Genomic DNA, 22,043 nt, shown 5'->3' on the forward strand with positions numbered 1-22,043 from the left:
TGATGAGATCTGTGAAAATTAGGAGAAAGATACTGACTGAATGACTGACTCACTCGCTTGCTGACTTACTCGCTCATCTTGGCTGTACGATTATAAATTCAATAGTGTTGTGTGAAAACAAGGCATACATTTCTTTACATGGTTGTTTATGAAAAGTTAATGAACATTTTATTATTTGGTGTATTTCAAAATAATGCAAACCATTTTCAGAGCTAAACACAGTCACTACCTGCTGGTGTGTCTGGGCCTCGTCCACATGTACACATATATCATTCTAAAACGTATATTTCCCTATGTTTTGGCCTTTGCTAAACATCCGAGGCCTCACAGAGTTGTAAGTCATTGAAAAGCGAGCTTTATTAATCTCATGCCATGAATAAATAAGTACAAAATATAAATGTGTCATTGCTATTATGCAGCACTACACCTGCCATTGATAACGAAAAGCAGTTAGGTTTCCAAAATCTCAATTTACTGTTTGCTATAGAGCAAAGTCCATGAGTCAACGAGAGTATGATGATGAATTCCGCATCATTCACACATTCAATGCTGCCAACTGCTATTGTGCAGACAGCTTCCTTTTTAGCTCAAATCTATTCCACACACGTTAGACCATCTGACTGAATAAACAGTCCCCAGCTCTCTTCCTCTCCCTGTTTCTGTCTCTCCTGCAAGTCTTTCACCAAAAGGGAAGGGATGAAAACCTGTGTATATCAGAACTATGTGCTTCCCATGGGAGCCAAAACGCAAGGCTGGGAAAGGAATAGTGAGGAGGAGTGAATGGAAGAATAACATTTGTATCATTGTTATTATGAGAAGGCCATCACACGCCTCCTTTTCCGATTCCCTATTCAGCAAGGAATGAACTTGCTTATGCAGAGACTGTTATACTTGTTGTACAGGCAGACAAGCGAATGCAAAACTGTATCAATGCCTTTGGACCTACACAGTCCCAAAGCACTCGCCAAGCAGGTGGATGGTGTATTTATTTGTGATCTTTATGTATTCAGTGCCAGCTACTCTCCCCTCCAACTACAGGGACCACATGTTTGTCAGTCCCTTCCTGAGGCATCGCCGTGTTCTGCTGCAGTGAACAAACGCCATATGCCCCTCACTTAGGCTCAACAGCTCAATTCCTTCTCAGTGTAGTCCAACCCACAGACAAAGCCTGATTCTGAGAAGAGCTTTGACTTTCCAAGTTACTGTTTTCAAACAATTACTTTAGGCTTACATTGGATCCAGTGCTTAAAACATCCCATAGCGATAGTCCTCCTTGCAACCAGCAGGTTGCCGTGAGAAAGCGGGGTTAAAAAAAATGGCTCCCCGCTGGATCATGTGAATCATTGTGATGACTGGCTGATAAATGGTCTACCACCCAAGTTTTGGCACCAAGAGTAATTTCTCTCTCCAACTGGACTGGCTGCCAAATGACAACAACCTCCCTCACCAAGCCCCCCACTTATACCCAGCATCCCTCACTGCCCCTCCTTTACCTCCTATAATTACTGTACTCTATAAGTCGGGTTTAAGAGCAGCCACTCTAAATCAGCCTTGAATCATTGCATGTTACTCTGGACGCTGTATCCTTGTCTGAGCTCTGGCAGAGATAGTGGAGAGAAGGGCACGGCTGTCCTGGCATATCCTATAATGGACGTTGTAGTTAAAAGCCATGGAAATAATAAGTAGATCTAAGTGAGCGAAAAGTGCTCATTTTGTTTTGTGGGAAGCTGAGATCACAGACAGTTAGGGGGTTAGAGTTGACAGACAACAGCAATACTCTTTTCACACTCCTTGACACATAATGGGAGCGATTTTTCTCTCTACATCTCTCCCTAGTGGCCATGATTTGCTCATTACATTGATGTAGGGTATAAGGGAGGGAGGGGGAAGAGGAAAAGGAAGAATGACCAGTCAAGACACTAATAGTGTGACATTTAGTGCTTCAAATTCACTCTCATTTAGTCTGAAAACTGTATGGATGTAGCCCACTTATTAAGTTGTTTAACAACTTGACAAAGAACAAAGAAATCCTCTCTTCAAGGATGAAATCTTGAGGAATTGTTTGCAAGCTATACCCCTAAGCAGACAAACCTTCTGTGTAAACTTGCACCAGACGGTTTGTGGAAAAAGGACTAATACATGGTTGAATACAAGAGTAATCCAGTGAGCGGATGTTTATCTGACTGGAGGTCCCCTGGCATCAAAGGGACTGCTCCTCGATCAGGGACATCTACATTTAATTAAGACAGAATTAAAGAGCATTGTTATTTTTGATTAAAGGCACTGGTCTTGATTCCCCACTCTACTCTAGTGCTCCTGAATCTAGCTTAGGGTTTAATTTCATTTGGTTTAGTGCGAGTGGATCAACATCCATCTGTATTGCTCAGATGCAGATCCCGCCTCTCGGGGGGCCATACTTTAAACTCCAGCACAATCAATGCAATATGTGCACGTTATTGCCCTGTATGTGCTGTGTCTTGCTATAATAACAGGATTTCTTTAAAGGTTGACACTCATACAGTAGTTGCTGACCCTGATGTTGTTCTGCTTATTGTGTAACTCACCTGACCAGAGAAGATCATTGGAATTGGTCCAAAACCAAAATAACTCTTAAGTGCCTAAGGGAGAGATACTGTTTAATGCAAGACTTGGAAAGAAAAGTAATGCAGACCAAAGACTAGACTATCCAATAAAATGTATATTTGGATGGCTGGACATGGAGGATTCTGCAGTGTCATGCTGTCAGTAGCTTGTGGGTGATGTTGTTTGCAGAAGCTGTGATGTTGTGGCGTGTCTCTGCTCTCTGTTAAAGCTCCATCAGTCAGGATGAGCCGACAACAAACTCAGCAGAGTCATACAGGGTCACACGAGGCCCGGGACAGCATCACTCACCTCAGCTGTCCCCCGGCTGTCAGTGTGTGATTGTAGGCACACTAACCTGTGGTACAGAGGGAGGAAGCACCAGTAATTAATCACTTCATTGGAATAATCACATAATTGATTATTAACCAAACCGGAGGTGAGGGTGAGAGGAGAGGGGCGAGACGAGGGAAACAAGACTTTTAGAAGGAGATGAATGAGAGGGGATATGAGTAGTGGGGTAAGGGGTTCGTTCTGGCAGGAAGCGTTGATGAATAGCTCTGCATTGAAGTCTACCTCTTTGAGTATTAATCTGCCAAATCATGTCTCCGGATGAGGGATAGGTCGGGTGGACAGGGGGAGGCCACTCGCTGAGAATTGTCTGGGCAAGGCTGAAATAGTTGTTGAAGGTGCTATGAAAATGCTATTAAAAATTTGCATACCATATGCTCAATATATTTCACAATACCCAGTTGAAATATGAGAGCGAGATGCCCTCTTTACCTGTAACACAATCACAAAGTTGCCTACATTTTTCATGACATTTCAAAATATCATTCAGCAATTTCAGCCAGTCTATTCAAATGTGGACAATGCTGACATTTTAATCCCAGGGAGGAATATAAAGACGCTGCTGTGGAAATCATTCATTGTCCATCTCTGCTTTCGACACTTTTCCTTAAGCTACCATGTGACTTGAGCTGTCAGGGGGTCTTTTTTGGACCTTTGGCTTACATAGTTCTGCCTGGGAGGCTTGATCTCTTCGCCCCTTTCCTTGTCACAGCCCGCAATCAGCCTTAAGCCCTTTTGTGTTCTCCACTCCGAGCTAAGCCTGTTATCCTGTGAAACTCCTTTACACAAGATCACTACTATATCCCCCTTTTCTGTCTTTCACCTCTCTCACCTTGCCTCTCGTTGCCTTTCTCTGCCTTTCTGTCTCTTTGTTTTACACACACAGACCCAAAAGTAATGACTCTCAAGTTTCTAAAGGATGAATTAGAAGGACTACCGGTACTTTTTATTTGGTTAGTCTTGGTCCTCTGTGTCAACTACACACCAGCACACAATCACAAACACAGAAACACATCCCCTTACAAACAATTGTTCACTCCACTCTCTTCTTCCCCCAGACACATGTTCTGCCCCTGCCAAATTCCTACTCCTCCCTCCCACGGCACTCACCTGCAACACACTAATAAACACACGCACATTGGATGTTGTTTGGATTCATCATATTAGAAAAAACACCCCCTCCCATGGTGCAAAGTGTCAGGTCACTGGTGCATTGCAAACTCCTGTATGTCCTCCTAAACTGCAGCCTCTACTCCCGGAGGGTTTGCTCCTCACATTCATAACACTCTGCCCCATGCCAGGTGGCTGTCTCCACAAGTCCTCTTTCCCATAAATCAGACTGTCTTTGACTTGATCAATAACAAGTCAATTAGTAGGTGCAGAGAGATGAGGGTCTCAGGGGGTCACTGCTTGTTTGTAAGGCAGACATCTGCAGCTCTGTCCCTGTCTGCCACGGAGCTAGGTGTGTCGTTTACCTTGGAAACATGTGGCTACTTGGCTATCATAAATCTAAATATCACCCATAAATAGGCTGGGAACATCTTGCTACAATCCATCATTTGCTTGTTCTTGGATATGTAATGTATCAAACATTGTGCACTCCAAATCTCCCAGCTGTGTCTGATGGATTTGAATAGGCCAAGAAAACAGCACTTTTCATCCCACTAACTTTTCTGTGAATTTGCATTTCAGCATTTGTTGTGATTAAGTACGCTTGTCATAAAGAAGCAAACAAATCTACCTCCGCTGTCTAAGGTCACACTTGACCATATGCACCATCTAAGCTGCAAAGCCTGCCACTATTCATCCTGCTCACATGTTAAGCTGACAAGAGTGGAAGAGACCCAACTGTTGTTTGGTGCCCACTGACTGTGTGTCTAATGACTTAGCCTGCAAATCCAATGCAACAGCAACAGGCTCCTGTGGCGAATACACCAGATTAATCCCCTGGATAATTACAAACAAGAATGATCTTGGGCAAATACTCCCCATACCTACTGAGACATTGCATCTGACGATTCTGTCTAATTAAAACTCATTCAGACTGGTGACGGAGAGAAAGCATTCAGAGAAATAAATGAAATGTGCTGACGTTATGAAGAGAGAAGATCTGCAGATAGAAACTCACAGGGGTGGACCAAAAGATGAGTAACACAATATACACACAATGCAGATGCCTTGGAATAAAAAGAACATACATTTCAATACTTTGTTTGACCTATACATCAACAATTCAGGTATGACCATCTGCTTTGAAAACTCACTTATCAAAATGATAATTTGAAGAGCAACTCTTCACTCTCTAACAGCTAACTCTGCTAATTGGTGTTCACCCTAATGTGACTCATTCATATCGCTGTGTTTGTCATTTTGATTCACAGCAGTCACCCCCTGAATTGCTGGTGCATCAGTCGCAAACACTGAAAGATGTTGTGAAGTGGCAAGGGGGAAAAGTCTCAATAATGCAATAATTAGAATGACAATCATAACAATGACAATCATTATCCTTGCCACAATTAATACTACTTTAAATGTTTTGTTCATTGATTCAAGCTCTTTAAAAATCATCATTTAGTGTGATTCTCGTTTATCAAATATTGCCCAATTCACACCCTTACTACACACGTCTCTTTATACCTGTTGCCTCCACGTACACTATCCAACACGTACAGACTTAATAACTTCTCCTGTCAACAACTCACGCAACCTCTGTCTCTGATGTGACACGTCTCACTGTAATTGTTTTGTCTTGATGTCAGCATCATTATTAAACATTGTGTCTGCTTAAGACATCATAATGTTGTCATTTAAGATTTGAAGATCTCAAAACACACATTCCAAACGTAAGTAAAAGTACTAATACCACATTTGATATACACTGTTAAAATAGAAAAATGGTATACTACTACTAGTAGAAGTAGAAAGTGGAATGAAAACAAGCAAGAATCTAAACGTTGTACTCAGGTAAAGTAATTGAGGTAATCTACTCAGCTACATTCACCACAATTTCATAATTGTTTATTCAGATTCCTAATTTTTAAGTGTAATATTTTAGAAATATTTGTATTACAGGGTTTGTCAGACTTTGTATTTGCTTGTGGGATAAGAAAACAATTATATTATCTGTTGTGTCACTTCACTCAAAGCTTTTTCCCGTTTAACAGTAACTCTCTTTCTTTCAGAGAGAGGCCACCTGGATGAGGTGAGCCTGCAGATGGATATGAGAAAGGGGAGATAAAGTTGACAAAGAAGTGTTCTCTTCTGAGGATTAGTGTGTTGTGGTAAAAAGTTGTTTGTTTGGGTTAGGCTGTTGGATTCTGTGCATACATGTGTTTGCACTTGTGCTTTGGGGTTGACCTTGTTTTCTTAGTTTTTTCTCAACTCAGCTGCCTGTGTCAGGTGTCAGGAGTTGACTGTTGGGATCATTTCAAAGGAAGGGTATAAATACAAGACACAAGGAGCCACACAGGATCCATCCCACTGTATGAGGCCGTCACTCCTGGTAACAGATGCTCCATGCTGTGGCAGACTCTAACGTAGACAGTATATGCACTGTAGTGTGTCAGGCCTGACTCCAGGGCTTCCCTTGTGCACCCATGCAGAGAGGACCCCCAGGGGAGCAGACGCCAGCTGAGACTGAAAAACAAGGTAAGAGCCCAGCTGACACACTTGCATACAGGCTCAGCTGTTTGTCTCAAAGGAGAGTTCAGCATGTCAAGTACACAGAGAGCCAAGAAATGATGGAGTACTGCCAGATACTTTCAAGCCTTCCAGGGACAAAACATAGCAGGAATACGTAAAGATGGATGGACGGAAGATGCTAGGCTATGCACAGTATTGTGCAATGGTAAGATTGTTTTGACTGCTTTATTGTCTGGACTTGTAATGAAACCAATATAGTATTGGGGAGATGAAATAAGGGCTGTTGGTGCAGCAGTATCATTGATCTTACCTGTGCCACATCATAAGAGCATTTGGCTGTAGAAATATGACTCCTAAATTGAACAATGTTGTGTTTGTAATATTTTTCTTATGATCTTTATTCAATATGATGGTTTCTTATTTTCTTTTCCCTCCTGTTTGGTCAATAAATATGTATTATGAAATAAGTTTCCTGTTCCTCCAATCCCCCCCCCGCTTTTAAAATGCCAGTCAGAGGCTCCCGGGGCTCCAATTCTCTCTCCAGCCAAGAAAATGACTAATATAAATGATTGACAGCCTTGCAGGGATAAGGTTGCCCATTTAGCAAACTCGCTGTGTCAAAGAAATAAATTCACAATGGCTCCCTGAGCGATGGGATTGGAGATGAGAGAAATGAAGATTTTTGTGCTGTATCGATCCCCCAATGCTTGTCTCATGCATTTTACACAATATCTAAATGCCACTTATGCTATCACACAGTGCTCTAGGTAGAGGCTCACCACTCTCTGTTCAGTGGGATTTCAGGGTACTTGGTATATGAATTCAAAACAAATCAAGAAAAGCTGTTAGATGGTGTCATGGGCTCAACTCTAAGAAGGCTCTGGGGATGTCTCAGCATCTGAACCTTTAAATCTTTTCTCTGGCATCTGCAGCCATGTGTCCCGTGGACAGCTGGAATAATTTTCGTACATTTGGGATGAATCAAACTAAGCTCTCCTCTCCTCCCCAGGGTCTAAGGTCTAAGTCTCATCATGATGGAGGAGAGTCTGGAGACAGATGGCCCCAGATCCTCCATGCCGGCTGAGCTCCACCATCCCCACTCCAAGTACTCTCAGTGGAAGTTTAAACTGTTTAGGCTCAAGTCAATGGAGAAGGCCCCTCTGCCCAGTGACTCTCAGCCTGAGAAAGGAGCCGTGTTAGGGATCTCACCTCCTGCAGCTCTGAATACAGAGTTAGATAATGACATAAGCCCAGGGAGTGTCATGAAATTATGCCTAGGAGGAAAAAGCAAGGAAAATGTAGAGGGCCCTGGCTGGCGGGTGGACAAGAAGCTACAGGAAATGGACATCCACATGAACCACCTCAGGTAATAAAATGTCCCTTTCAATTAAACTTAACTTAATTTAATTTAAACATATTGTACATGCATGTAGTTTAAAGGTTTTGACAGCTTTGTTTTCCCTCTATAAAGGTGCTTGTGCCGTCTTTGCGGAACGACCCTGAGAAAAGTCAAAGGACCGGCGCACGATGTTCATGGGGATCTGGATGAGGTCAGCAAAGGTTCCCTTCGTAGAATGGGCTGCAAGTTCACAAGCTGGCCAGGTGTACTTCTCAAAGTCTTCAAAGTGGATGTGACAGAGGACACAGAATCTGTCCACCCTCTTTCCTTCTGCCATCGTTGCTGGGTGGTCGCCATACGAGGAGGGGGCTTCTGCAGTTTCTCTAGAACGAGAGTCCCCGAGTGGAAACCTCACTCTAACACCTGTCATCTCTGCTCACCCAGAAAACCTTCATTCCAGCGGACTAGGAGGAAGAGGCGAAAAGCCATTCCCAGAGCCCAAAGTCTGGCAAAAAGAGCCAGGTGGGATAATGGAGACAGCATTGCTGTTGGTGAGAAGAGGGTTCTGAGACCATTTGGAGACCCTCATCATGGCCCTGTGCTCAAGGCATGGAGGAATCCCCGCATACAGAGAGAGCAATGGGTCAGAAACATCACCCACTGCCAGAAAGACCACCTGAACACCAAGCTGATCTCTGAGAAGCTCCCTGTAGACTTCCTCTTTTCTTTCACCTGCCTGGTGTGTGACCACCTGCTCTCTGATCCAGTCCAGTCCCCCTGCGGGCACCTGTTCTGCCACAGCTGTATTATTAAATACATCCACGTTCTGGGGCCTCTCTGCCCAGCCTGCAACTTGACGTGTGCCCCCAATGATCTGACCTCGCCTGCCAAAGCCTTCTTATCAGCCTTACACTCCCTGCCTCTGCTCTGCCCCTGTGGCAAGCAGGTAAGGGTTGACTCATTTAAAGCCCATTGTCAGAGCCATGAGCTGGATGAACAGGATGGAAAACAGCAGACATCCAAACTTGACAGCTACCTGCTCACCAATAAAGGGGGAAGACCCCGTCAGCACCTGCTATCGCTAACACGTCGGGCCCAGAAGCATCGGCTGAGGGATATGAAGAACCAGCTGAAGGCATTTGCAGATAAAGAGGAAGGTGGTGACCTGAAGTCTGTGTGCCAGACTCTCTTTCTGCTTGCACTGAGGTCTGGGAATGAACACCGACAGGCAGACGAGCTAGAGGCCATAATGCAAGGTAAGAGACTATTATAAGGCTTTTGTTTAATGAACCCAAAAACTCTGCAGCCAAGACACACACAAAAGAAAATTATGAAAAGTATTTTCTCTATAATATTTCCGCCTATCTCTAAGGAATACAATCATTTCATAAATAACAATGAGTTATAAAAGTTCACTTTTGAAGAGGGAGAAACATTTTTCTGTGATATTTGATTGAAAAGCATTTCATTATTGTCCACTTTTGATTGAAGCGACACGCTGTTTGACGCTCAACCCCTCCCTGCTTTTTTTTCTTTCTCACTCTCTGCCTGCTTGTCCGTCAGTCTCTCAGTCTCACACTCCCTTTAATGCACAATAACAACTCTTGTGAAGGGGCTGTTAGAATCAAAACAATATCAGCAGCTCTTGTATCTGCAAATTACACAGACAGCACCATTCTTCTCTCAGGGGAATAGAAGCCAGCTGGTGTCTGTTTTCATCTGCAGCCAATACATCACTTTTGCCAGCTTTACTCATTCACCCTCTGTCCCCTTATAACATTTGGAAATTAGGAAATATTGAATTTTCTAATCATGGGCCCGAAGGCTTTTGACAATGATACATTTACATTTGGTTGTTAAATTTGTGATTTTCTCAGTCTTGTAGGACTCGAAATGTGGGATATCAAATGAGGAAATGTTAGATACTCCAGTTATTTTCAAAGCCGTATAAATTAGCTTATACAGTTTGATGTTAAATCATTCTAAATCTATTCCTCTTGCATGTATTGTTTTATTTATTTTACTTTGCCTCTTTGTGTCTGAAACTTGATATTTTTCCCTTTTCTATCTTCACAGGCAGAGGGTTTGGGCTGCATCCTGCTGTGTGCTTGGCCATTCGGGTCAACACCTTCCTGAGCTGCAGCCAGTATCACAAGATGTACCGGACTGTCAAAGCCACCAGTGGCCGCCAGATCTTTCAGCCGCTGCACACCCTGCGAGCTGCAGAGAGGGAGCTTCTCCCTGGCTTCCTCGAGTTTGAATGGCAGCCAGCTCTCAAGAATGTGTCTACATCTTGCAATGTTGGCATTATTAACGGGCTCTCTGGATGGACTTCCTCTGTGGATGACTTCCCAGCTGACACCATCACTCGCCGGTTTCGCTACGATGTGGCTCTGGTGTCAGCAATAAAGGATCTGGAGGAGGACATCATGGAGGGGCTCAGAGAGGCTGGTATGGAAGACAGTACTTGTACCTCAGGCTTCAGTGTCAAGATAAAAGAATCCTGTGATGGCATGGGCGATGTCAGTGAGAAACATGGCGGAGGACCAGCTGTCCCTGAGAAGGCTGTACGTTTTTCTTTTACTGTCATGTCTGTCTCTGTCAAGCCAGACAACGAGGAGAAGGAGGTTACCATTTTCACTGAGCCCAAGCCGAACTCAGAACTGTCATGTAAGCCCCTTTGCCTGATGTTTGTGGATGAGTCAGACCATGAGACACTCACAGCTATCCTGGGGCCTGTAGTTGCCGAGCGTAAGGCAATGAAGGGGAGCAGGCTCATCCTATCATTGGGTGGACTAGCTCGCTCCTTCCGATTCCACTTCAGAGGTACAGGATACGATGAGAAGATGGTGCGTGAGATGGAGGGCCTTGAAGCCTCTGGGTCCACCTATGTCTGCACTCTCTGTGACTCCACCCGGGCAGAGGCCTCTGAAAACATGGTGCTACACTCGGTCACCCGCAATCATGTAGAGAACTTGGATCGCTACGAGATATGGAGAACCAACCCCTTTTCCGAGTCTGTAGACGAGCTGCGGGACAGAGTCAAAGGTGTCTCCGCCAAGCCGTTCATGGAGATGCACCCCACGCTGGATGCGCTACACTGTGACATTGGCAATGCCACAGAGTTCTACAAAATCTTCCAGGACGAGATCGGGGAGGTGTACAAAAAGGTCAACCCCAGTCGGGAGGAGCGGCGCAGCTGGAGGGCAGCCCTGGATAAACAGCTGAGGAAAAAGCTGAAGGTCAAACCGGTCATGAGGATGAATGGGAACTATGCCCGCAGGTTAATGACCCAGGACGCTGTGGATGTGGTGTGTGAGCTGGTGCCCTCAGAGGAGCGGAGGAAAGCCCTCAGGGAGCTTATGAGTATATACGTCCAGATGAAGCCTGTGTGGCGTGCCACCTGCCCTGCCAAAGAGTGCCCCGACCAGCTGTGCCGCTTCAGCTTTAACTCACAGCGCTTTGCAGACCTTCTCTCTTCTACCTTCAAATATAGATACAATGGAAAGATAACCAATTATTTGCACAAGACCCTGGCCCATGTGCCTGAAATCATAGAGAGAGATGGATCCATAGGAGCCTGGGCCAGCGAAGGGAACGAGTCGGCAAACAAACTGTTCAGGCGTTTCCGTAAAATGAATGCTCGTCAGTCAAAGGCCTTTGAGCTTGAGGACGTGTTGAAACATCACTGGCTGTACACTTCCAAATACTTGCAGAAGTTCATGGAAGCTCACAAGGACTCTTCCAAAGCTCTGCAAGCCACCATTGACCCAGTAGAGAGCCAGGATTATGAGGACATGTCTCTGGACATTCTTAAAGTTTGATTTTTTTCTTTCAATGTGAAACTCAAAATGTAATTGACTTCATGATGAGCAGATTTTTTTTTCAACTGCTTCTGTCAATAGAACAAATGTACTTACTACACAAATTCTTTATTTGGAATGAAAAGGGAAAAGAGCTACTTGAAGCAAAGATTTTCTTAATATTTTCATATATTGTGATAGAAGTGTTTGAATATTTAAATCAACATAAACTTTTATTTGATGTAACAATATAAAAAATTAAAAGTTTCTTTCATTCAAACATTCTCATTTCCCACTTAAATCTCCCGCCAATTTCTTTTTGAAGTGTTTTGTTTTAATGGTATTTTACTTTGTTGTATATCTTTTAGCTGTACGTTACCACAGTGCAATTATTACATAGCAGAGAAGTAGCACAGGTTCCTTCTTTCTTGCTCTTAGCAGGAAAGCTCTTTTTTAGCTTCACCATCTGTGAAATATGGCACAGTTTATTGTATTGCAAGGATATGACACATTTATGAATTTATATGGAGAGGATATTTATGGAAACAGATGAAAGTGCTGTAAGTCATGGAGGGAAATTGTGTTAAGAAGACCACATTTGTGGCCACTGTATTAATATATCATTTGAGCTGGAACAAAATGCAATCACAAAGACCCAAATGTTCTTTGTTTCATGAGTGCCCCCTGAAAAAGATTACTTTAGTGCTTTATCGTCGGATCCCTAAGGGGCAGAATAGATGCCAGGTCACTTTGAACCAATTTTGATCTCTTAGTTTTTGCACAGTGCAGGATGGATGATACTTATTCCAATTCCTCACCTAAAATAAAGCATATACTGACCTTTTTGTTGATATAATAAAAATACAGTATGGTCCATTACAAAGCCTAATACCCCATGGAGTTTCCAGCAGGTGGGGATTTTTCTAAAGTTCTGTATAAATCCTGGCTTTTTTTCTCTGCTGATATTTCTTCATTGCCAAGGTTGACAGAGGAGAAGGATGAGCGGGAGCTAGAAAGACTCTATGTGATTTGTTAGCAACTTTATTTGTCTGATTGATTGATTATATTATCTTGTTTGTGCTCTCACAATTTTGAATTTTGACAGGCAATTTTGTTTTCTTATTTGATTGAATGCTTGATTTTATTTGACTGTCATAAGGTTTAACCATGTGACAGCTGTGAAATATTCACATTTCATTCCATAGTTGTCATCTCCCCACAATACCATCCTGTTTCAGATTGCAACGTGTCTCATATTTGTTTTTTTGCAATAATTAATTGCATTTCCAAAGTAATGGATGATGGATGTTTCACAGATTTCCACTTGTTACCTTTAAACCGTCTATTTTCAAATATTTCGTTTCTCCATATTACACTAAATATCAGATATACTGTTTACAGGAGTTGTGGATAGCTTTCAGTGGTGATTTATTGAGCATGTTGTATTATACTGAAGTTCCACCTTGTATTACCTTTTCACTCGTTTAACTGCTGCATTGTCACTGAAGCAGACAACTTTTTTTTGTGTAATTGTTCCAAAGAATGAATAAATAAAGACAAAATCTGACTTGAACTTCTTGAACTTATTTTCTTATCAAACTGTATATATTTAATTATGTTTTTTATTTAAGAATTAAGAATTCAGTTGCATTTAATCGATGAAGTTTCCATTAGTTTCCATTTTTAGTTTCCATTTTTATGTATACAATATAAAAAGCTTAATGCTTATAAGATTTCCTGTCAAACTAAAACATTGTTTGCACCCTCTAAAATATAATGTAATATTATATATAAAATATTTCAATTTAAAGGCATTTCATTGTTTCATTCAGGTTGCCCTATTATTTGATGTTTTTACAGATTTAACTAGCAGTATAGCAGGTATTATTTATCAATAAAAATGTATTTAATCATAATACCAATGTATTAACATCTGGCCCAGGGATGCAGTGTTAATTCAGCCACTTATTTTCGCTGTGGGTCTTGATGAAATACAAAATATAAGCAAACCCACTACAAAAACACTGATACATCAAAATGTTGTGTGATATAAAACAATTGAGAAAAACACATTTGAATGAAACAGGTATGAAGACAGAATTTGAAAACATTTTGTTTATTAAATTGAATACAGATCAGCACATTGGGTATTTTCAGTAATCATAACATAATTGTGAAAATAGTTAGGTTCCATTTGGCCATGGAAGGAATTGTTAGGAATCAAAAGACAACGACACAAATGTACTATAAACTGTGACACAGCTAAAACATCAAACTGGAAACATTGTAGACAGACTTGCTAAAATATTCTGTATTTTTGTCAAACATTGTGAGATTCAGTTTAACATATACAGCTGCTTGGCAGGAAATATCAGGTGTCAATTGTATTGTTTAATCTTTTGACAAAATGATTCATATTGAGGTCAGATCAGCATAATGATTTACTGATAATAAACTAAAATCATCCTGAACAACATACAATTCCTCATCGTGACTATCTACACACATTATACAAAGTATTTAACTCAATCAAAAAGCCTTCTGAAAAAGCTTTTTTTGGCAGGGGACATCTTGATGGTTGGAGGAGTTTTCCTGTCCTTAACCTTCAAGGGGGTGCGCTTCAGAGGCGTGACCTGCCGAGGTGGGGTCATCTCCTGGAAGGGCAGGCCTCCGTGGTCCATGCAGAAATACTTTTTGCTGCCCTCAGAGAGCCTGAGCAGCAGCAGCTCAGACAGCTCCATACACTGGGCATGGACCCAGTGCCCCCCCTCCCCTCTGGAGCAGAATATCATGGCAGGCCGGAAGAGCTCAGTGGAGTAATATGGCTCCCACGTGTTGGGGTTCAGCTGACAGCCAAGGCAGCATTTCATCCAGTAGCCTGTTTGCGATTCGTCTTCCTCATCCTCCTCATTGTAATTACCCTCTTCTCCATCAATGTCCTCCAGTTCGTGAGGCTCACGGCCGAAGTAGAGCTCTTCAGAGTCTTCAAGAGGAGTGGAGTTGTCGTAATCTGTTGACTCCTGGCTGCAGCCCTGGGCTTCTTCGTCCGCTTTTGATTCCCCCTCTGTCTGGAAGCTCACATGATAGAAATAATGCACATCTGCTTGGGATGGCCTTCCCTCAGTAGGTACAGCAAGTATGATGGTTCCCTCCCCAGCACTGCCGCCAAACCAAGTGCGACTTTGCGTGATATCTTGGGTCCACTTAGGTGATTCTAAGGCCTCAAAGGTGATCCCTTTCTCATTCAGAATCACAGTGCTGCACTCCATCCTCTTCTGAGAGTCTGACTGATACCCCCCTAAGATGATATATCTAGTAGGACCAGTACGGCTGATTATGGCACTTGAGATGGATATGCCAGTGTCAATGGTCTCACAGGAAAGCAAGGGGCTGCCTTGCAAAAGCTCGACACGCAGGCGGAAGAGTCGAGGGGGGCGGGAGTCGGAGGAGAGCGAGTGACCGCCGAGGAAGTAGACACAGTCCTCTCTGGCAACGGCTAAATGGAAAGACTGTCCGTCGCTAAGCTCCGGTAAAGTATGGGCAGAGGAGCAACCAAACTCCATGTCAAACAGGAATACCTGAGGAGCACAGTCGACGACGCTGTTCCAGTTCTCTGTGGTGCGCTCTCCTGCTGGCATGTAGGATCTACCCCCAAACAACACACAAGCTGTCTTCCCATGGCTTTGAACCATGCTCATAGTGTGGCCATATCGGGCCCCGGGTACTTCTCCCACCAGTTCCTTCTCTTTGCAGCACAGGGTCAGTTTACGATTGCAGCCACGGCTATCCATGGTCAGCAGGTACAGGCTTGAGGAGATCTCATTATTTGGGGTGCGGCCACCATGTATGAGATAACTCTCTGGAAGCCCATCATAGGGGTCGAGGCGGCAAACAGCAGGGCAGCGCAGTGGTGGAAGGTAGCATGAGTCATTGGAGAAAGAGATGGCCCTCAACTTCATCTCACCAAGTTTAAACCGGACGCCAAACACTCCCGTAGGACACGAGCGCTTGGGCCAGCCTTTCTGGCCAAACAGGAGGATTTCACCATCCAGCTGCAGAAGAGAGAAGCCCTGCTGCAGGAGGCTTGCACAGTTCACTGGAGTTAATGGTTGTAGGGTCATCTTCCGGCAGCTGCCTGCATCAAAACAGCACAGAAACACAGAAACACAACAATAAGTCAGTCAGCTGTTGATTGTTTTCATTCAGGGGATTTCAATTTTACTTCCTGTTTATTACAATAACACCTGGAGAAACATGATCCACATAATCCAGAGGCTAAACATATATAAACAGGGTTACACAGTCATTCATCTAACGTTGTAGACTACAGTTACACAGAACAATTACATTTAGGAAAGATGTGACATGTTTACTCAGGAACGAACCTCAATGATGAAACTATAAGTACTTTTAATAACTAAGAACCTGAATAACAATAACAAGAGCAAGGATGAGTTTTATTTATTTTACATTTGAAATGTTATATTTAAACTGGCCTTTTCTAGGACACATTTGTCCTAACATTTGTTAGGGTTTGGTGATGGCAAAGCACAAACAGTAATGGCACTCCTATACCAACCCTAACAATGTACAGCATGTTAACTCACTGCTGCTGTTACTAGAGCTGTGTGTATGCTGTTACGGGACAACGTACGGTCGCTTCTTAAAATCCTAAAGTCAAACATCAGCATCACTATATAATTAAACACTAAAAAATCTACCTCTTCATGGAGTCAAGTTATTATTTTCAAGCACAAACACTATTTTTACTACGTATGTTTGAAACAGAATATTACAGGGTGTATTTGAATGCAGCATGGGATCCAAACAAACACTCAGAAAACATGTGCATTAGCTATTGGTACAATGTATTCTACCTTTCAATGATGAATAATAAAAAAAGAATGAATATATTTGTTTTCCAATTGATAAGATTATATATATTTTAATTATAATGATTAGTTCATTCTGAGGGCAGTCTTGGATAATCTTCTTTGTTTTCCTTGCTCACTTCAACTGACACATACTATACAACACTTTAATGTCATTTTAGCAGCTTTAACAACAATATAAATAAATACTGCTGTGGTCACTATCAGTCACTTTGACAAAGACAATGTTTGATTTATATTAACTTCAGCAGCATGGTTGCATAGACTTTCTATAGAATAAGTAGCACAATGTAGATTTAAATTGATTTATAATAATAATTGTTAGTTTGCTTACCTTAATGCCAGTGTCAGGATGCCGTGCTTGAGCCCACTTCAGTGTGAATCTTACAATCACAAAGGTTAACCTAACGGCATTTTTATGGAGCCAAACTTTGATAAAGGCAGACAGCGAGAGAGTTTGTGAAGCTTCGTTGCCTCACAAACACTTCCAGATCTTGAGGTTAACAGTCTGTGACTGTTGCTCTCTGGCAGGTGTGCTGCCTGAATGCATTTAGTGTATCACTTCAGAGATCACAGGCTATCAGCTATACTAAAGAAGGTACAGGGTCAAGTCTGTAGAACAATCTCAACCTTTATGATACATTGGGAATTAGCAGTGTATGTTTTCTTTCTTCAGTAGTTCCCAAAGAAAAAGGGATATAATGCTTTGCCACGTTTTTCAAAATGCCTTTCAAAATGATTGCGTAGTGATAAGGTAACTACAAAAGTGAAACTGATATTCATGTTACAATATAGATAACAACTAATGCAGTAAAACATGACAATGATAAATTGTGGAGGAAATGCATGATGAGAAAATGTAATTTTGGAATAAGTCCAAATCATTGCTGCAAGACACACCTCTGATGTGAATATTTTATATCGAGAGGTTGGACACAGAAAAAACAAATACATAGAGAGCCACTAAGTTCATGCTTTCTGGGAAATTAAGTATTTCAGACGGATTTATTCGCTCTAGTTTGTTTCTAAAAAAAAGAATTCTTATAATTTTGGATTATCATTATAATAATTATAAAACCTCATGTAGACACAAAACAAGCAACTGTTTGATTGTGTTTAACTTTCTTGATATCATTACAAATGTTGGGGGAAATTAACATCTGTAATTCCTTAAAATCTTATAATTTATGACACATAGTTTCTAAAACAATTCATATCTGACGGGAAACAATAATTATATATTTTTTTTTTACATACTTAACTTCTTGTGGATAATTGAAATTATTTTTTACCAAACTCATTGGTATTTAAAAGTAAGCTGCGGCCAATCATTTCAAATTGGAACACATGTATTCAAGCAGTGCTTCATGAGAAAATGTGTATTTTCAAATGCAGAGCTTGTTTTATGTGTATACATAAATGACTATTCTGCCATTTAGATATATACTTCTTTGCTCTGCGACTAGCATTAATTGAATAGTTCGTTTTCTATCTGATGTGTGTCCCTTACCCATCATTTTATTTATTTGATCCTCATGGTAAGTCCTTTTACTCCTCGTTTTCGACTGGATTTTAATTGTCATTGACATCAATGAGGACACCATCCTGTAAATATTGTCATACTGCTCCTACAGTATAGCTTACTGAAAAGATCCCCATACACATCGTAACAATTATGGCTATTAGATGCAGCCTGCCTTACACATAAACTCTCTCCTTCAGCGCTGAATGACATGTTGTATGAGGAGTGGGAGTCATTATTCACAAAGTACACTGAACACATTATCATACTAGGATTCTGTTTCCTGAGGGGAAGGTAAAAGAAACATCATTCTTCAACAAGGATAAATACATTCTAGCAGCTGGTTGAGTATGGATTCCCTTTGTGTATGCCTCTGTATTAATACGGATGCCCTACTATAGGTAAAAGCAGATCTCCTATATGAGTGACACCCACACGCCTGAACACATCGAGAAAACCTGAGCTGGAAGCCGCTTATTAGCATAATGTTTTTGTGCACTGAGCAGCTGAGAGAAAACTTGAGGAGTGTGCAAAAACAAAGGCAGAAACCACAAGTGCCTGGAAGACCGTTACAGCTTGAAAACACAAAACAGCAGAGCACCTGTGTGTCTAAACTGATGCTTACAGGGCTGAGTGAAAGAGAAAATAATGTATGAGAAAGGATATAAAGCATCAATTCAGATGTCAGTGGGATATGCAGAATGGATTTCCTTTTTTCTCTTTTTTTCAGAACTGTTCCATCAGTATGAATTCAGCCTTGAAAAAATAAACCTCTGTAGTCACCTCAAGGTATTCACACAAAGCACTGCCTGCTATGCTGCCACAGCTGGGATGGTGCGGAGCGTGAGTAGGAGGCACAACAGTGTGTGGCAGACCCCAGGCCATGCAAGGATTTGTACATAATTGATAGAACAAAGTAATTAGAATCTATGGTAGCACCTGTTTCTGTCCATTGTAATGTATCACTACCTGACTGTTGCTACCCTGAAGCGTGGTTTTGACGGATGACGCAGAGACAGCTCTGATGTTCTGACGATCATTGTGCACTGGTGTTTATCACTATTTAATGTAACGGTAATTGCTCCCCTTGTGGTGATTGGTAGTGGGCGGGACAAGATCCTCCTCTGGTTTGTATTTTTGCGGTACGGTGTGGTCACCTAGACCCCAGTTCCTTTTCTTCAAAGATTATTATTATTTGCAATTTTTAGCCCTTTTAAAACAAATGAAAGCCTAGCGGCAGGCTGGATACGAGGGGATGAGAAAAGGTTATAGCATCAAAGCTCCCAAGATCTGAATTTGTTCATGCCTTCCCAGATTTACTTATAAAATCATTGTCATCACTCATTTGATTATCCTAAAAAATATGTTCAAGCACTACTAAATGCTTAAGTTTTAATACAAACCTTTTTTTCCTAAATATGGCAAATTTGCAAATAACATTAATGTTGAAACATTTTCGTTGTTCTGTTAGGGAACTAGTCTTGGTTATTGATAAAAAATGGCATGTAAGAAGCAAAAGGCGTCGTGCAACAAAGCCACTGATGACCACCTCACTCTAAAGCTCCCTTGAGCTCAATGGAGCGTTAAGTATCTTTCAGCTTGTTGTTTCGGTATTTATGGCATGGAACTTTGATGTTATGCCTAACTCTTATCAATCTTATCAAGCATGAGAAAGGACTTATATACTTTTTCGACATAAAGGCCAATCTATAAATGTTTAAGTAGCCATGGCTGTTGTCATACATACACATCTTATTTCATCCACGTGCATCGTCAGCCCACAGACAGCGTTCAACTCATTTCCGACTTACTGGTAAATATCAAAATCCATGTAGAATATGTTTCCCTCAAAAACGTATTTGGCAAATCAAATCCCTAGGATGGGCATGTAGTGAACAATAGGATTGTTGAACACAAGGTGCCATGCTCAATGTTCCCTTGCTATGAATCCCTCTTCTTTCATCTAGTTCCTATTGTTCTTGGATCCCTGCTTTGCTAAATGTGTTTCTCCTCTGTTGTCCTCTCTCTAGGCAGGTGAGCAGCGTGGTTTGGCTGCCTTGCTGTGGCAGGATGCCAGGCATGCAGGCTGCCTCAGATAACCTGGCATCACACCAGATGCTGGTGGAAACCCTGGAGGTTTTCTGCTGCTCCTTTGAGCTCTTTGAACAGTTCATGGGTTGTGACTGTTATATGTTGAACAGGCAACCTAAAGCCATGTTTCAAGCTGATAAGCTCAGATCTGCTCTCACCCTGCCTCTCCTTTCTCCCAACAGGGAATGCAGTGAGTAGACACAGAATGGCGGCCCTGCAACTTAACTCGCTCCCCGGGGGAGATGGAGGGATCATGAGACAGTGGAGGAAAAGAGCGCTCAGCGTGCACGGGGAGCGTGATGTGACAACAGCAGGACGGCTCTGCGGCTGGATCTCGCATGTGGATCAGGTCGGGGTCAGTAGCTTGTTGATCCTCCGCTGTACCCTGGACCCAGTTTGAAGCTTTGAGTATGAAAACCTGCACAGTTTACAATCAAACTGAATCCACCTCTTTGAATAACCCCTCCTCTCCCTCACCTGTCTCAGTGCTTTCTTCCTTTATATCCACCTGTCTACTTCAGTTTATCTCCGCAGTCCTCCCTATTGCAGCAAGCCTCGATTTTCTTTAAGCAAATGGTCAGAGTGTTTCAGCGCAGGGGAGTTTACTTCAGATGTGTACACTGAAGCATGAACAGGACCTAAGGCAATGCCAGCTATTGATTTTACCATGATTTTGATTAGAGGGCTCCCTGTTGCAATCAATACTATACATCAGTGAACTGCACAGTGAAACTGATGGTCCCAGATAGGGCCCCATATTTGGTTTCCAATTAATCACACTGTTGATTATTTTTTAAGATTAAAAGGCAGTTGAGTGCGCACAAGATCCCTCAGCATAAAAGCCAGTTCAGCCTACTGGGCCCTTGAGTGTCCAAACACAAATCGGACAGTGGATGTTACAACTAAAGTCAATAACACCAATTGACCATCATGATTAAATTGTATGGGCTACTAGACCCTGAACGATAAGAGTATGATGAAAGATATTCCTCTCATACAGCTCTGTTTCACTGAGTGTCTTATTGTAATAAAAGATTACGCTGCCAGTTTGACAGCTAGCACTTGTGGGACTGAAGGCTAGAGTGCTGGAGGTGAGGCTGGAGACCCTTATTTTATTAATTAACTATTTAAATATAGCTGCTATTAATTGGGCAAATAATTTCATCTTGATCATGAGATTCATATGTAAGATGTGAAAACACAAGTACTTTATGTCAGGAACAGGAATATACTGTATAGATCTTGGGGTGGGGGCAACTGAGATCTGGCCTTTTCTTAAGTTGTAGAATTGTATCTTGAAGCTGGAAAATCAACACACACAAATCACTAAGTGCAATGTGAAAGGTGTCCTTCTTGGCGACAAACCCACAGAACTACCGCCCGACTTTGCAGTTCCCGTCAGCTCGGCATATCATTTGAAAAATGTTCAGGTAATTGTTTTAGCTTAACTAAACCAACCTCGTCGATGAAGATGATATCGTACCTATTCAACAAGGGACACAACTACCAATGTTGCTGGTATTTTGTTCACAATATTTATGGTCCACAGTGTAATTGACATTTTATCAAAATATTTTATTCAGAGCTAAACAAACCAAATATAACACTGATGAAACTTATCTGCTGTAATTTGTGGTGCTAATGTTATCATGCTAACATGCTTCACTTTAACAGACATCATTCTGCAGTCAGATGGTACAGTATGAGCATGCTGACATTAGCATTTAGCTCAAAGCACAGCTGAGCCTGTAACAACCTAATACAGTAGAGCTGCTTTTGGGGCTTTACATTTTAGTCTTGTTATAGTTTTGCCAATGAAAAAA

The 22,043-nt window shown here is 41.9% G+C and overlaps 2 protein-coding genes across 2 annotated transcripts; one reads left to right on the forward strand and one right to left on the reverse strand.

Annotated features, from left to right (window-relative positions):
- Positions 1–7,604: 7,604 nt before the first annotated feature.
- rag1 (recombination activating 1) lies at positions 7,605–11,736 on the forward strand (the record flags this gene model as incomplete). Its single annotated transcript, XM_079680442.1, has 3 exons — positions 7,605–7,939; positions 8,045–9,168; positions 9,989–11,736. 3 exons carry the CDS (start codon positions 7,605–7,607, stop codon positions 11,734–11,736), a joined length of 3,207 nt encoding a protein of 1,068 aa, XP_079536568.1.
- A 2,504-nt stretch (positions 11,737–14,240) lies between these two features.
- On the reverse strand, positions 14,241–15,836 carry rag2 (recombination activating gene 2; the record flags this gene model as incomplete). Its single annotated transcript, XM_079685369.1, has 1 exon — positions 14,241–15,836. One exon carries the CDS (start codon positions 15,834–15,836, stop codon positions 14,241–14,243), a length of 1,596 nt encoding a protein of 531 aa, XP_079541495.1.
- Between the last annotated feature and the right edge of the window lie 6,207 nt (positions 15,837–22,043).

This window comes from Notothenia rossii (genome assembly GCF_949606895.1).
Source record: "Notothenia rossii genome assembly, chromosome: 5".
Lineage (NCBI taxonomy): Eukaryota > Metazoa > Chordata > Actinopteri > Perciformes > Nototheniidae > Notothenia > Notothenia rossii.